This window comes from Nestor notabilis, unplaced genomic scaffold, assembly GCF_000696875.1.
Source record: "Nestor notabilis isolate BGI_N333 unplaced genomic scaffold, ASM69687v1 scaffold4850, whole genome shotgun sequence".
Taxonomy (NCBI): Eukaryota; Metazoa; Chordata; class Aves; order Psittaciformes; family Psittacidae; genus Nestor; species Nestor notabilis.
Genome location: NW_009910524.1, coordinates 589 through 17,471, shown reverse-complemented (window position 1 = coordinate 17,471; position 16,883 = coordinate 589). Strand labels below are relative to the sequence as shown.

Here is a 16,883-nt window from a genome sequence, read left to right as displayed (position 1 = left end):
ATCCCATATATGTGTGTGTATATATATATATGTATATATCTGCATTTTCAAAGGGAGAATGAGGTGCATTAAGAGACTGAGTTATCAGATAGTAAAGCTCTGATTTACAAACTCCAAAGTGAGACTTTGGTAAGCCAAATCAGATCCTTTGCTCCTCCATTATTTTCCAAGCAAGTTCTAGGCTAACATGACATGTGAAAACCAACAGGAGTATGAATGTAGCTGGGGCTCTTTGCGTGTGTTATTCAGAGATGGTTGCTTCTCTAGCATTACTTCCTTTTCTGCACAGATAAATGTCTTCTCTCAAGTGTTCTGATTAAAATAAGCAAGTTTAACTTACAATCTAATAGAGTACATAGCTTTGTATTGGGTTACTGAATTCCACATCTAACTACAAAGTTCTAAGCCAAAAACTTGTATCATTTCCCCCCTCCCCATACTGGTTTTGTCTAATCTTAAATGTATCACCTCGTTTCACCAACCACCTCAGAGTTAGTAACTTCCCATTTAGTTATTGTTGTAGTATTACTTTTAAAACCCAAAGAATAGGTTTTTATGACAATATACTTATGTTTTTTTCAGCTTTATAAATGTTTTTAGAGCCAGGCAATGACAGGAGAGAACCCTTTTCATATATACTATCTTCTGGATACACTATTAACTTTATTCTATGTTGGTCATTAAATAGCCATTTTGTAACTGATAATATAAGTCATAGACAAAGATCACTCATTACACAAGCACTGTGGGAAAAGAATTTGTAAGAAAATGGAAGACTAAGTAAGGCCTTGAATAGCTTTATTGAAATCTGTATAAATAAACATGCGCATTTCAAATGTAAACCCAAGTGAACTCAAGTGCAGACAAAATTTTAACCTCTGTCATGCAGGAGGTTAGTTTACATTTAAAAAAAAAAAAGAAAAAAGAAAAAAAAAGAACTCAAAGCAGCTTTAAAATACCAGGATGAAACACCAGTTTTAATATCAAGGTATAAAGCAAAGCCATGTCCAACATACCTTATTTATATCCTGGTCAAATGCAATTTTTTAAACTTTTTAATGCTAACATAAATAAATAATTTACCAAAATGTGCACTCACAGAGTGAACTTTTATTTACAATACACAATTTATAACCTATTGTATTTGATTAGTTCAAGTGAAGAACATCATACTTTTTGCCTTTTTCTTTTTTAAATTATTTGTTTGAACAGTGGGACACAAAGCAATTCTCCAGGTAGTAGATATGTGAAGTGTGCCCCCACACTTAAGAGCCCCTCTCAAAGGCAGTATTGTATACAAATCATCAATACATTCTTCCAACTAGATCAAAGGGAAAGCAGCAAATTAAAAAATGTTTCAAACTGTCACACTTATTTTGGCATCCTGGACCCCTGAATAGTTAACTAAAACCCAATTCAAAGTTTGTATGCCTTATATACTGTACAGGTTCTGACTTGAACATGCAAATGCCAATTCTCTTATAATGAGTTGCCTTTTCAGATATGCTGTAAGGCTATGGTGAATTCCATCAGGAACACACAAAGAAAATTAACAAGCCTACCTTTAAAGTAATTTTGATCATTAACAATTTAAAGGCAGGTTATAATTCTCATCTAAGCCTGATACACAGTCATTACTATGGATACAGAATACTATTAACTCTGACCCTATTACAGAGTAGTTTGCAAGCTGTCAAACTACAAAAACTGGGGAGAAAGAACTTACAGCACAATTTTAAATTTTGGACTGACACCAGATTAAAATTATGCATTTCTTATAAGCGAGATAACAGGAATTATGTCTGCAGAGTAGATTCCAACAAGCAACAAAGTATACTTACAGTTAATTGAAAAACTTTTTGTTAATGCAGCATGAAATCCAGAACCTGTTCCACAGCAGCAGTAAGATGAACATAATATTCTGGATGCTCAACTATATCACAAAAGGTTAAAACACCTTTTCAAGCTATTTCTTCTATTGTCACCAAATAAAAAAAAAAACAACTTTTTTTTTTTTTTTAGGGAGAAACAAATATTTGCTGTTTCAAGAAAACTACTGCTTACATATTTATGACATTTTTACTTGTAATCTCTGTGACAGCCTACGGAACATGTATTTACTCATCAGAAACTAAACTTGGCAGTAGTATTCTTGCAGTACTAAGAAAATAAATGTCAGAAGTCCACAAATTTAACATTTTAGTTATTAACTCACATCCAAAACAGAAGAAAACATAATTCATCAGAACGGCAGCAGAAAACTTAAAAGGGGTTTATTTGTGATTTCCTATATATAGCTTGTGAATACAAGACTGTAAATGCATTAGAGACAATTTCTGTTTAAGTTTTTATTGTTTCACTTCAAGTACTGCACGTGTTAAAATTTAATAAAGATTTACATTCTGTTATCTGAAATTCCCCATCTCAGATTTTTATTCTTAATTTGGTGGGCAATTTCCCTCTTTCAATAGGTATCCCCTGTAAGAAAGTCTCTTATGGCTTCTAGTTCTTCCATTAGTTAGTGTGCATACAATTTTCATTTTCTATATCATTATCATTTTCATTGCTGTCTTCATCACTTTCTAGTGGGATGCCTGTGGCAGCTGAAGCACCTTGTTTAGTTTCCCGGTCAAGAGGAAAAAAGCCAGTTCCACTGATCGTGTCCTGTCTCTGGTAGAAGAGCACATATGCTGCTTTGGACTGTAGAAGAGAGAAGTGTAATATGCTCATGAGGCTCCAGACAAAACATTTACAATTCAAGTTATCCATTTTTTCTTTCCTTCCAAGCGTACACATTAAAATTACAAAAGCTTTCATACAAGTTATTTCTGTTATGTTGGAACAAACCAGTTTGGTTTTGTGTTGTCCTTTGAAGAACACAAACTACTACCTATACAATTACTGCAAGGTTCATGGTTTACTCTTCATTTGTATTCCCTCAAGAAAAGAACATTATCCACAGTCCCAACTTTAGAAACACAAAAGGTACTTGCCACAATTTGGTCCTCACATGCAGTGGACACGCTACTGTCGTCAAAGTAGTACCATTTTCCATCATCCTTATTTTTTGCAAAAGCAGTATCTAGGACAAAAAAGTACAATGTCTGAGGACTCTGTATCTTCATAGATGTAACACAATCAGTTGCTGGAGTCTGTTACTGTGAAACACTTGATACTTAACTAAAACCTATCACTATTAGACTGATACTTTCACACATTTGTTGGGTTTTTTTAAGCAAAGAAAGCTTAACCAGTAACATTCCCCTTCTAAAGAGAACACACAGTGAAAAAGAAACAGTAAAATAAAATCCCTCAATCACTTTTTTAGTTTTCCCTCTTCTTTCAAGGAGAGGCACAATGTACAAAAATACAGGCAAGTAAGACAAAATCAGTTGTAAGAGTACAGTGACTCTTATGGAGATCTAATATTTTCTCTTTCCACAATATACATAGCTATAAATGTAAAAGAACCTACAAGTATCCTTCATAGCTCATTTTATATAGATTTTTGTGTTAAAATACTTGTGAAAGCATTTCAAGGTGATGAAAAAAAAATAATCCCTCAACCATTAAAAAAGCCATTGATTCAAAGCGATCAGTATTTATAAACCAAAATAAACATGGAAAGAAAGCAGACTTGTAGAATGATGATATTTGAAATCCACTTACAATGCCCTCCTCCCATTCCTCCATAATGATTGGAAACAGCAATCAAATTGTAGCGGCAAGGCCCTGCATTGGGATTAATAAGGAACTCTGACATGTCCAAGTCACTGTTTTAAAAAAACAAAACAAAACACAAAACAAAACCAAACACACAAAAAACAAACAACCAAAAGAAAGTCATGTTAATAATACTATTAACCATTTCACATTTTGGTGGTCTTTGAGCTCTTTACTTTACATTCCCCACAAGTAAAGCATACACTATATTACACTGAATGCATCTCTCACTCTGTGAGGAGTGAACAGAAACCAGCAATCTTGGCCAAAACTATTGATAAGAGTTCTTCCATACTTACAGAATCACAGAATGGTTTGGGTTGGAAAGGACCTTAAAGATCATTCAGTTCCAACCCCCTGCCATGGGCAGGGACACCTTCCACTAGACCACGCTGCTCCAAGCCCTGTCCAACCTGGCCTTGAACACTGCCAGGAAGGGGCAGCCACAGCTTCTCTAAGCAGCCTGTGCCAGCACCTCACCACCCTCATAGTGAAGAAATTCTTCCTAATATTTAATCTAAATCTCCCCTCTTTCAGTTTAAAGCCATTCCTCCTTGTCCTGTCACTACATGCCCTTGTGAAAAGTCCCTCTCCAGGTTTCTTGTAGGCACCTTTTAGGTACTGGAAGCTGCTCTAAGGTCTCCCCAGAGCCTTCTCTTCTCCAGGCTGTACAAGCCCAACTCTCAGCCTGTTTTCATTGGAGAGGTGCTCCAGCCCTCTGATCATCTTCATGGTCCTCCCCTGGACTTGCTTGAGCATGTCCATGTCCCTCTTGCTTTGGGGGCTCCAGAGCCGGATGCAGTACTCTAGGTGGGAGGTCTCATGAGAGCAGAGTAGAGTGGGAGAATCACCTCCCTTGCTGAACACATGCTCCTTCTGATGCAGCCCAGCACGTGGCTATCTACTATTATTATTTTTCCAAGTTGATACTTCTCACCTACAAGCAATTTGTCGCGAGCATAGAAGCTCAGAACAAAACCACTTTACATAATTGCTGAATTAAACATGTGCCCTAGTCATGCTTTTACACTTCTAGCCCAAAAGACTTAGTTTCTTACTTAATTGGAAAGTCAACCAATGTATCCAACTTGTCCCTCATGTATCTGCTGTAGGAAAAGCGCTTTAGATGAACGACCAGTACAGGGGGCAGTGACCACAAGTCTAACTTCTTGGTAGCTTGCTGATGTTCTTTACAGTTTGGACAATACCTAAAAGAAAAAATATAATTTTTTTTAAAACTGCAGTCCATATGTATGTTAAAATACATCACCATAGAGAAACAGTAACTGAACGAGCTGAAACACACACATTCCATGTTCTCTTACTAATGCCATTGATGTCCCAGTTTAAAACGTGATGTGCTAGTGTGCCAGCAAGCTCACAGCGAAGCCTAACAGCATTTTGAACACAGATGTAGCACCCCCCAATATAGGATTCCCATCTTCTATAGTAGTCCCTCTATCATTAGTTAAAACACAGCTTTCTGACATTTTATAAAAAAAGATGAAGGGTTATAAAAATATTTCAGGAAAACTGACTATATGAAAAGCCATAAATAACAGACAACTGAAACTCTTCCAAGTTTCAATTCCAAATTCTTCTGCCTCCTATCCCATTCCATCTGCCACTAACACCCAGGAAAAAAAAAAAAATTAGGTCAGCCCCCTCCCCTGCCCAAATAAAGGAGGATCTCTGGTGATAAGGCCTGGAATTCTCCAAAACTTTTAAGTATCCACAAAAGAGAAAGTGGCAGACCCTCCTTTTAAATTTAATTCTGAGCTACAGGTGTTGATGAACGATTTTTATCTGCTAGAACATTCCTGGAGAAGAAGGATCTTACGGGAACATCCTGTAATTGTGAATAGTCAGATACAACTCCTAACTAATTTTAATTCGGAAGAACCATGAATCAGAAGTCTCCACGAAAAAATTTATGGTTGGAAGATGAATTTGAGAGGCTCTACTGACTACAGACATTCCCTATCCCACAAACGTGTTCTTTAAGCACACCCCAGTTTCATACATCAATGCAAGGCAAGTTATATAGCTACATAAAAAACTTCAATATGCACCAAGCTTTCCCATGTAAAAGAAGTATTTAAAACACTGCATTGGATTTGCCACAATGTTATTCATTCACTGTAGATCACAGTTCATAGACTAGAATATCTTATGGATCTACCCTTCCTCCTAATTCTGAATGCACTAATTGTCTCCCATACAAACATAACCTTCTGTATATGGTAATGATTTTAGTTAAGCAGTGGATCAAAACAGAAAACATACTGAGAATTTCCAACTATGCTTGAAATGACTTCAAGATTCAAAATACCATTTAGAAATCATTTAAGTATCTCTGTTAATGTTCAAGTGTGGTTTTGATCACATTTTGACAAATACACAATAGAACGTAACAATTTTAATTTTGTTGTCCTTACCATGGGTCTTCGGCACCTAGTTTTTCCTTTGTTGTGAACAGCTCAATGCAATCTTTTAATTTCACAAAAGGCTTTTTGGGAGGCTTATATTCCACACTTTCATGTTTTTCAAAATCCTAAAGAGAAGTATTTCTTGAGTTAAGAGAACAAATGAAACAAAACTCATTTTAGTGATGTCGTCTTACTATAAACAGTAACTACAAAGCTCCTATATATGGAAAAACTGATCAGAAACCATTCTAGCAAAAACTTTCACAGTTTCAGATTTACTTCCAAATTAGTAAGCCTCAGATTTGCTAATTAATTAGATGTGTAAATGAAGTTTATTTATGACAAAATATTTACTACGAATAATGTGGGGGAAAAAAACCCAAACCAAAACCTAGCTGCTTCTTTTGAAGACACACAATCTCTTATGTCACATTAAATTGTGTTTTTCACATTTAAGTTTTATTAGTGCTGGAAAGGAGAGCAACATAAACAGCTTACCTCTGCTGCACTATCATCAAAATATCTCTTCTTCAATTCGGGATCCCAATCCAAAGCAAGGAAAGATCTTTCTAAGATTAAAAACATGTTTTCTCTTAGTATTATTCCTTGCTTTACATGAAATTGTATTAACTTTGGGCAAACACTCTTCAAAATAAATTAAAAAATGCTAGCATGAATTTAAGATGAAAAAGTGAAGCATACACAATTTCTGCATTTTTATGAGTTAATTACAGTAACAAATTATTTATACAGAATTTACTACTGAAAAAAAAGATGTATTGAATAGCACACAGAGAGAATGAAACACTGTCCTATGAAAGTGGAGTCAGAAACAAGTATCAGAATCAAGTGTTGCCCAACCTGTTCCCCATGACTTACCGTCAAGCCTAGGTTGCCTGTCATCAAACCTAATATGCCTGGTATCATCTTTGATGTAGTTTATGTCAGTATTGCCCAAATTATTGAACTGGAATGTAAACAATCGCTTTTTGTGTCCCATGAGTGGTTGACCTTTGCAAGTATCCTCAGTACATAATCCATTTTCAGAGTCATTGTCACCTCCAACTGAGTCTTCTGACTGGCTGTTCTCATTCTCTGAAGGAAGTTCCTGATCCTGGCTAGATTCATCATCTTGTTCATCTGTTTCCATTTCACCTGAAACAATCAGAAGAGTAAGGAGGAAGAAATTAAGTAGAATAACAATAACTGAAGGACACTACAGAATTAACTTCAGTTTCAAACTGAACACAAAATACTAAACAATTATAGATATTCCAGCCTTACTTGGAGATCCTTCTTCATGTATTCCATTCGGGCCATTACCATTGATACCATGGTCCTTACAGCAATGTAGGGTTCCTTCAGTGTCTTCACTTTCGGTACACGTTTTTACGTATCGGCTAAATATAACAAATGAAAGCAATAGTTAGAACCAACGGATTTCTAAATATTTACATTGTTCAAGCCAAAATATTCAATGGTTACAGCAAATATTTTCTAGTGTACTGTATTCATGCACTCCTGATTTATTCAGAATATGTTTGTTGCCTGACATGTACTATTACAGGTACATCTGAAATTCTGCTCACCTTTTGGTAGTTACTTGATTTTATACAACTTGATTCTTGGTTATTAGTTTGTTTGTCCAGACTTCACTTCTTTAACTGTTCATTAACCACTTTTTCTTTTAAACAGAAAAATATATTTCTCTGTTCACTTACAGGGGAAGTTATGTCAACAGAAAACGAAGCACGAATTTAAATTGGAAGTTACATGATTCTAATTTTTCCCACATAATGACACTTATTCCAGCCTAGTTTCAGAAGGTATCCACCATGTACTTTTACAACATAAACTAGCATATGAACTTGTATAGTAGATACAGGAGTTATAACCATGGCAGAATAACTGACAAAACACTTCCATTTTACCAAACCTTAACAAGCAGCTATGTATACAGCAGAATTAATTCCCCAAAACTGACAATACAGATTGACTCTCTGATCTCTTCTCAAATAGTTTTTTGATGAGGTCATGCTAACAAAACCAAAACAAAACCAAAACAAAAAGGTCAAATTAAAACCCACACTAGTTCATGTCTCAAGTGGCTACAATTTTAGATTAAATACATTTAACAGAAAGAAAATAAAAGACTAAGTACTCAAATCTACTCAGTTTGTAAGCAATGCATGTAAACACAAGTTCGTACTGATTACAACTATTAGCATTATTCATAGCAAACATGTTTTCCTTTAAACAATAACCTTACCACATTCTTAGCAGCAGCAGGTTATACAGTTTATCTTCAGTATTGTTTCTAGGCACTGCTATGAGAAAAGGTTGACCAAAGAGTGAAGAACCACTATGGCTGTAGCTAGTGTACCTGCACTTCTCCCTTAAACAAACAGGAATTATAACTTGTTCTGTATCTTCTGTCCTATTGATAGGAATTTCAAATCTAAAAGAAAAACAATCAGAAATACAAAGGACAACTGTCATTTAAGAGGCTATAAAGGGAAAAAAACTTAAAAAATAATAAACCACCCAAGATTTGTCTTCATCTTATGCCTACATTTTAATCTTTTGCAAAGAACTAAACAAACTGCAAAGATACATGAAGCATTTGATTCCTCATTTAACCTCTGTATTTCTCGGTGTCCTCATCTGGAAGGAAATACTCACTACTTATATTCCCTGAATGTGCTTTGTCTCCTTAGGAAGAAATTCTTCCCTGTGAGGGTGCTGAGGCGCTGGCACAGGGTGCCCAGAGAAGCTGTGGCTGCCCCATTCCTGGCAGTGTTCAAGGCCAGGTTGGACACAGGGGCTTGGAGCAACCTGCTCTAGTGGAAGGTGTCCCTGCCCGTGGCAGCGGTTGGGAATGGATGAGCTTTAAGGTTCCTTCTAACCCAAACCAGCCTGGGAAGACAGGCTGAGAAAGTTGGGGATGTTCAGCCTGGAGAAGACTGCGTTGGAGACCTCAGAGCAGCCTTCCAGTATCTGAAGGGGGCCTGTAAGGATGCTGGGGAGGGACTCTTCATTAGGGACTCTAGTGGTAGGACAAGGGGTAATGGCTTTAAACTTAAACAGGGGAACCTTAGGTTAGATATAAGGAAGAAGTTCTTCACAGTGAGGGTGGTGAGGCACTGGAATGGGTTGCCCAAGGAAGTTGTGAATGCTCCAACCCTGGAGGCGTTTAAGGCCAGGCTGGACAGAGCCTTGGGCGACATAGTTTAGTGTGTGGTGTCCCTGCTCATGGCAGGGGGGGGGGGGAGGCGGAGGACTTTAAGGTCCTTTCCAACCCTAACTATTCTATGATTCTATGTTATCTGTACTTACACATAAATGTCATCACGTTCCATAATACTACTCAGATTTTCATCCATGCCAAATATCCTGTGGAACCTGTGATTGTATATATCAGTAACAATCATCTAAAAAGAAAATGGAGTACATATCATTACATCAGGTTAGTATATGTCGAAATGTTCATTCTTCTGCTTCCTCTAAGAAATCACTCTTACCTTATCTGCAGCAACACCAGACAAAGCTGACAATGCTATGCAAAGATCCAATATATTTCCAATTTTGGGAACAACTACTTTGTACTAAAAAAAAAAAAAAAGAATAAAATGTCACTTTAATTTCTTAAGAGAACAAATACACATGAGAAAAAAACAACTTATCACATGTTCAGCATACTTCATGTACTTCTTTCATATTTTTGAACTTAAGGTGTAAAGTATGGAAATCAACTAATACAAATTCCAAAAGCTACTGAAAAAGCAGTAGTTACCTTCACAACTTTATTCATACAATCACGCATACTCTGAATGCTACATTTATTAGTTTACATGAAGTTTTTCTTTAAGGTTACTTTCTCCATAAGAAGACTAACAGCAGCAATCACTTAGATTTCTATTTCAACAGCACCTGCTTATTTAAGCATTTAAATAGTATGCATGCTAGTCACTAGATTCTTAAATTTAGAATACAACACCAGTCGTTCATAAAGTATTACTGGGAATAAAAAAAGCAACGGCAAGCAATGGATAAGGCTGATTTTAATTTCTCATGCAGAGAGAGAACCTGATGATTAACAGTCAAAGAAAAACTCCCTGTGGCTTCCCTGCAGTTTGAAATGAAACTCCACACAGGACTCTTACCTGTTATTTGCATAATAAGTAAAGACATGATTAATTAGAAAGAAGGTATTATAACTTTGCAATTAATTGCCAAGTACATCATGTGTCTGGTATCTCAAGTCTTACAGTTATTTAGACTCACGAAAGTTCTACTGAACTCATACTCTTCCGAAAATCTATTCATTCCTGCATAACCATCTCACATGTCACACAGGGTCACCCTCAACTATTGCGTGTCCCCTGTGCAAGCCTGTTGTCACAAATAATTGAATTTCTAGCAGGCTCATCTCCCAACAGTTAATACGTGTCCTTTTACCTTTGACTTCCTTAACTCATATTTCCTTTGAGAATACTCCCTTTCCCTCCCACCTTCTCTCCTATAGTACTCTGATGTTAGGTGTTAAAGCCTTTATGCAAGTCTGCCTAACTGCCTGTGTCCTATTTATTTCCCCTATCCTTGCTTACCCTATAACAGAACCATTTAATCATGATTTTGTTACCATAAGCTATGTACATTGTTTCATGCCATTCTAAGGTATAGTATAACCATCCTTCCTAAAAAAAGGCAAAAGATATATTCTTTACAAAGAAATCTTTGATTTTGACTATTAAGTGACAGCATAGAAGAATTCAGGACTGACTAATATACTTAGTCTGGAGTTTTCTGCACCAGTTATTGCCAAGATTTGCCTTCTGAGGCTGAGAACTGAGAAATTAAGTCTGGATTAAGTGTACAAGTACTTTTTTTTTTTTAAATAACCATTCAAATTATTTAAAGCAACACTAAAACAAGAAATGAAGACAGCATATATTTTAAAAATTAAGAAGCCTTTTTAACACAACCATAAAGAATTTACCAATATCTTCCTTGAAACTGATAGAAATATAGTCTTCCTCAGGCTTTCTAAGTGAGACTTCAGAACACATATCAGAAAACTAAAGCTTGTTGGATTTGCTTATTGTACTTATAAATTTAAAAACTATAAAGCAACTTGGGTTCACTGCTAAGGACACAGGAATTTTGTATATAAATTTACAGGCTTACCTGCATCGGCTTTGCAAGTGGATCCATTCTAACCAAATAAACTTCCAGAGTGCGTTCTTTTTTCATGGGCAATGGAAGTGTCAAGTAACAAAAGGGATCAAAGGTTACAGATATCTTAGCACATTCAGGACAAACCAGGGTGGATTTAAAAAGGCCGTGAAATATATCTACGATGATGGAATCATTTCTTTTTAAATGGTTTTCCCAGGCTTCTTCAGCAACCACCTGTAATTAAAGCATGACCTGGGTTATAACAAAGTAATAGGAAATGAATAGTGAGAATTACTAGTGAGACTAAATTATCTGTATGCTTATAGCTCAGTGCTAGAAGAGTTTCCCTAAAGGAAAAGTACTGGAGAAAGACAGAACACTGCATAGTGTAGGTATAAGAATAACAGAACAACAGAATGGAAATTATTTTTCCAACTCTTTAACACCCTTCCACCCCACCCAATTGTCTTGCGAATAATCGGAAGTTTACACAGGTACTTGAAGATCTCCATTTTAAGGTCTCGGCTTGTTTTCTGAAATCTCTTCCAGGTAAAGCCACACGTGATCAGTGTCCCAACTTTTCGAAGCACAATCACGTAGAACTATCTTGCAGTGTATAGCCTTGACTAAAATGGAGAAATTCAAAACCAGAACACTACCTTGTCTGGCCTCCCATCTGCATCCTTTAACTGAATGTAAGGCTTCTTCCTAATTCGATTCAAATCTTCATGTAATCCATCCAAGAGAAAAGCCAGTAGCTCTTGACAATCTTGTTGCTGATAACCAGAAAATTGTGGCGCAAATCGTCCCACTTGTGTCTAAAAAAGTATAAATACAAACACTTCTGGTACCTTACTTGTTATAAAGAATAGATACTTCCAAGATGTTACAACAGGAAGTTGAAAAGGTAAAATGTGTAAAGTTATAAAAGACAAGCTTTTCAATGGAGACAGGAAGCCAAAAACTAATTCTCAAAGACCAAAGCACAGTTCACACTTATATATACATCCAAATGTTTTAACAGTTAAATGAATAGTCTGCATACTGATGAATATGACTTCAAATTCTTATTCTCGCATATTTCCGTAAGTTTTGCATACTTAAACTGCAAAACCAAATGACAAAGCATATTCAGGTTAAATTCCCTACTGACCTTAAATGCTCTTGGGGTTACATAGTTGTATTTTCCTGACCACATTTGCTTGATAAGCTCTGCGTAAGATTTTGCTATTTCACCTCGCATTCCCAAAGGATTGTCAAAATTCAGCTCTTCTTGGTATTTATCATTGAGGAAGTATTCTGTAAGAGGAGGTGTGTTGCTCAGACACTGTAAATAGAAAAGACAGAGTTTTTAGAACAGTGATTTGAATTATTTCTAAACAAAGATTTGAGTGGTAGAAAGCTCATTCTTCTCCTTCTACACAGCAAACAGCTTTTTCTCCTAGTAGTGGTGATCAAAAGCCCTCCCAGCCTTACAGATCTTTATTGTCACTTCTGAACTGATTCATGCAGCTAAGAGGAGAAACACTTGGTGTTTCAAATCCAGAGAAGCGGTCAGAGTTTTCAAAAGATTATTTTTAGTATGAACCTAAATGAACAGATGGACTAGCAAGTTCTACCAGATACCCAGAAACAGTACAGTGTAAACCACACTAAGCTAATTATAAAGAGAACTACACTCTAGGTAAAATTCCATGTTCAACTTGAATGATTTAAAAATCCTACTGCCCAAAGAAGTCTTGCCCCTTCTCTGCTGATCCTCATCTGATTGCACAACAAACATGTTCATCTTGTGATAAATAACTGAATGGGGAAATTTTGCTTCAGCTAACACAATTATTTGTTTAATGTTCATAAGTTTGGCAATGTCAATGTGCGTTAGGGTACAGTGTTTCATGTGGATATGTAAGCAAACCAGCAACCTAGCTCTGGAAAGTAGTTTCTGGTAATCTAGTCTATCTTAACCTGAGTGTAAGGTAAGCATAACACTTGCTAAAGCAACAGAAGGAAGCCATTGATAGGGCCAGTTTCAGCTGGTCTTGCGGCTGCAGAAGCAACTAACTGGGCCAAAGGTGATGAGAGCATAGTGAGGAAGACTTCTTACTTCATCTCAGAGACCCCAGCCCAGGACCACCAGAGAGCAATGCGCAGGTGCCGAAGCGAAGAGACTTAAGATAATGAGTTCCTGGAACTAATTGTAATACAGGCCACCTATCCTTGGAAAAACTATGAATATGTAACAATATGAGAGATAAAAACAAGCCTTTTGGAAAGCTAGAGTTGAGTCACAGAGGAGAAATCCTCTGTGAAGCTCCCAGAGCTGTAAATAAAATATTCTTTGCTCCACAGACTTTGTCCCTGGCTAAAATTGATGAAGTGAGCTTGTTTCTCACAATCTCACCTGTAAAAAACCAAACAAACCAACCCTGTTTTTCCTCCTCACTTTTCTTCTGGATTATTTTTGGTCTGGGTACAAGATCAAAGCAGTTCAGCTGATCAGTTTAGTGTGAGGAATGTCCAGAACAAATATGCAAAAGTAGTAAATTTTTTACAGGTTCTTAGTCCAGCACTACACAATGTGCTGACAGTGAGTTGTTTCACCAAGAAACTCTTATTTATCTTTTTCCAATTTTCACCTGATAAATTAATTGTCATTTTCTCAGAATATTAATTTATATTTGTATGCATAAGTCAGGAAGATTACTACAGATAATTTTTCTTTTTCCTTACAGCAATTTCCACATTCCAACGTAAGATGACACTGATGGTAGTACTGGAAAGCACAAGCATCTATCTGAACACAGCAATTTCTGAGATACAGACCCGACTCTTTTCTAAAATATTAGATGCCACAACTTTTAAAAGAGTAGCTGCTAAAGGAATTAATACAGTTGGCCACATACCCACTGATCTTTCCAACATAACTGACAAAGCTAAATAAATACCAACATGTTCACTCTTGAAAAGGCTGACAATGGAGAACTATTTAAGACCATGATTAAGATCACAGGGCAAAAAGCATCCAGATGCGAATTTGAAAGGAAGCCTACATTCTTGTTCTCTCATGATGGGGTATGCTGTAGGTTATCAAGGAAGTCTTATGGAAAGCATCAATTTAAAAAAAAAAAAAAAAAAAAAAAAAAGCCAAAAAAAAAAAACCCCACAAACCAAATTCCAAACAAATAAACCATAACCCACCCTCCCCAAACCAACACAAAAAAAATCCCACCAGAAAACCAAATCAAACCAGCAAAACCCCAAGCCCAAAACCTATTAGAACTGAGACAATGTATTAGACATCAAAGTCAGCAGATTTATGTGCCTTGTTCAACCTTGTGGTTTTGGGTTTTTTGTTTGTTTTAAAACACAGATATATGTAAACTAACAAGTATACTGACTGATGAAGAATAATAGAAACAAAAAACAAACCACCAAAACTCATCCCTAAACTAATGTGGTAAAACTACAGAAAACCATTTGTGAACTAAAGAGGTAAACAGCATGGCACTTCATTTCAGGTACTGCAGTCTCCACAAGTTTTCTCTAACCAACAAAACTTCTGTAAGGTGCTCAGTCTCTGGACCCAAACTGTCATTTAGAAAGTTGGGAAAAGTTAGAACAGAATGTAGAAGCTGCAAGACCAACTATGAGACAAACCACAGAAGAGAAGGATTGGTCTTCAACATGACAAATGTTAACACTGAAATTATAGTCCCATGTTACCTGTTGATTACTTTGAAAAAAAGAAAAAGAAAAAAGAAGATTTTTCTGTAGCAGAGTGATTTGTGGATAACTACTTACGCAATCAGTATCAAAGGATCATAAAATCAGCCTCCAAGAAAGTTAGACAAACAATGCGACTGGATGAAACAATGCTTCACACAAGTTGTGCATCAACTATATTATGCAACACTGTATGTGTTGTTGATGTACATACTCATGCATACGAACACTCTGGAAGAACACTAAACTATTAAGTCAAAAAGGAGATGTAATCACCTGTAAAGACCCATCTAGTCCACTGTTAAAGAGAGCACAGCTGTAACTACCGGGGTGTGGGAGGCATTAAGATGCACAGGAAAACAAACAATAAATAATCTTTATTTTTAGTGTCTTTTATATATATATCAGTGCTGTAGCTTCACTGGAATACTGTAATTCCAATACTAGACTATGATCTTGTTAGTAAGTCTATCTGTCCTATGAAACCTTCATAGAGGAGGAAAAATAATAATAATCATATTATACTTCTCTAAATCCATATAATTTAAGTATGGGAAAACTCTGATAAAAGAGTTTATTAGGACTTTTGTTTAATTTAATACAAAGAAAATAAAATGAATGAAGAAAGAGGGCCAACAAGAGAGTCAGTGGCCTGGAAGCACTTCCTCTGTGAGAAAAGGCACTGGGGCTTGTACAGCCGGCAGAAAAGATTGTTTCAAGGAAAACCAACAGCAGCCTTCTAGTTAAAGAGAAGACAGAACCATGCTCTTCACAGTGGTTCATAGTGGGAGGACATGAAACAAGAGGCATAAACTGGAACAAAGAGATGTTAAGGATATAAGGAAAAAAGTTTTCACTGTAAGAACAGCCAAGCAGTGGAGCTGAGAGGCTGTGCAGCCTTCCTGGGGATTTTTAAGACCCAACTAAATAAAGCCCTAGGTAACCTGCTCTGACCTCAGAGCCAACCTTCCTTTGAGCAGGAGGTTGCAGTAGAAACCTCTTGAAGTTCCTTCTAACCTAAATTATCCTATGATACTAAGACAACAAGGAAACATTTATTCACATTCTGGAAGAGGTATAACACAGAAATAATGATTAAAATAAAATTTTGAAACAAAGAAAACTTTATTATCTACTATGCCAGTGAACTGGGGAAATGAGCTGACAGTAAGATCATGAAATCAAGCTAAAAACTGAGTGTTTCTGTAAGTATCATGGTTCTTCACTTAATAACCATCTTACCTAATGATTAATTAATAACAATTACTTAATAACAATTTCAATGAAAAGACATTGACATTTCATATTTCAGCCTTCTAATAAAAGACCAAGAGTCAACTGACTGAAAGAAAGATCCAAGTAATAGGAGAAAGTGAATTACTTCACACTTGCCTATCCAACTTTTGTCTGAAGCAAGTAGCGTCGGAGATGGTGAAATGCTAACACACCCCTTAACTCAAACTCTGTATGCCTATGGCAACTGAAACAAAGCATGAAAAACTTTTATCATTTCAGGTTTTGGTGAAAGATGTTATGAGTCTGGATAGTCTCACAGCCACTAGTAACAGTTAATCAGCTTTCTGGAGAAAGAAAACTCCTGAAATAATCCATTGCAAAGTTCTCAGCAGCTGTTGTTGAAAAGTCAAGTATATATTATTGAACTGATGGAAAAACCAAAAATGAAAACGTGTGCGCGGGGAAAAAGTTTTTAATGAAGACTTTTACTTCCATTGTTCTCCTATTCTTGAGTCACAAAACGAAAACTTTGTGAACTCTCAGGTTCTCACTGGAAAAAAAAAAAAAAAAAAAAAAAAAAAAAAAAGAAAGGGA

At 36.2% G+C, this 16,883-nt stretch overlaps 1 protein-coding gene across 1 annotated transcript; it reads right to left on the bottom strand.

Moving 5' to 3' along the window:
• Window positions 1-2,333: 2,333 nt before the first annotated feature.
• Window positions 2,334-12,657, bottom strand: LOC104402517 (ubiquitin carboxyl-terminal hydrolase 15; the record flags this gene model as incomplete). The annotated part of the gene is made up of 14 exons (XM_010010410.1): window positions 2,334-2,700; window positions 2,994-3,082; window positions 3,670-3,773; window positions 4,782-4,931; window positions 6,162-6,277; window positions 6,651-6,721; window positions 7,032-7,307; window positions 7,437-7,552; window positions 8,422-8,610; window positions 9,489-9,583; window positions 9,674-9,757; window positions 11,340-11,564; window positions 11,990-12,148; window positions 12,484-12,657. Coding segments are annotated over 14 exons (2,034 nt in total), but the record flags the coding sequence as incomplete, so codon positions are not given.
• Between the last annotated feature and the right edge of the window lie 4,226 nt (window positions 12,658-16,883).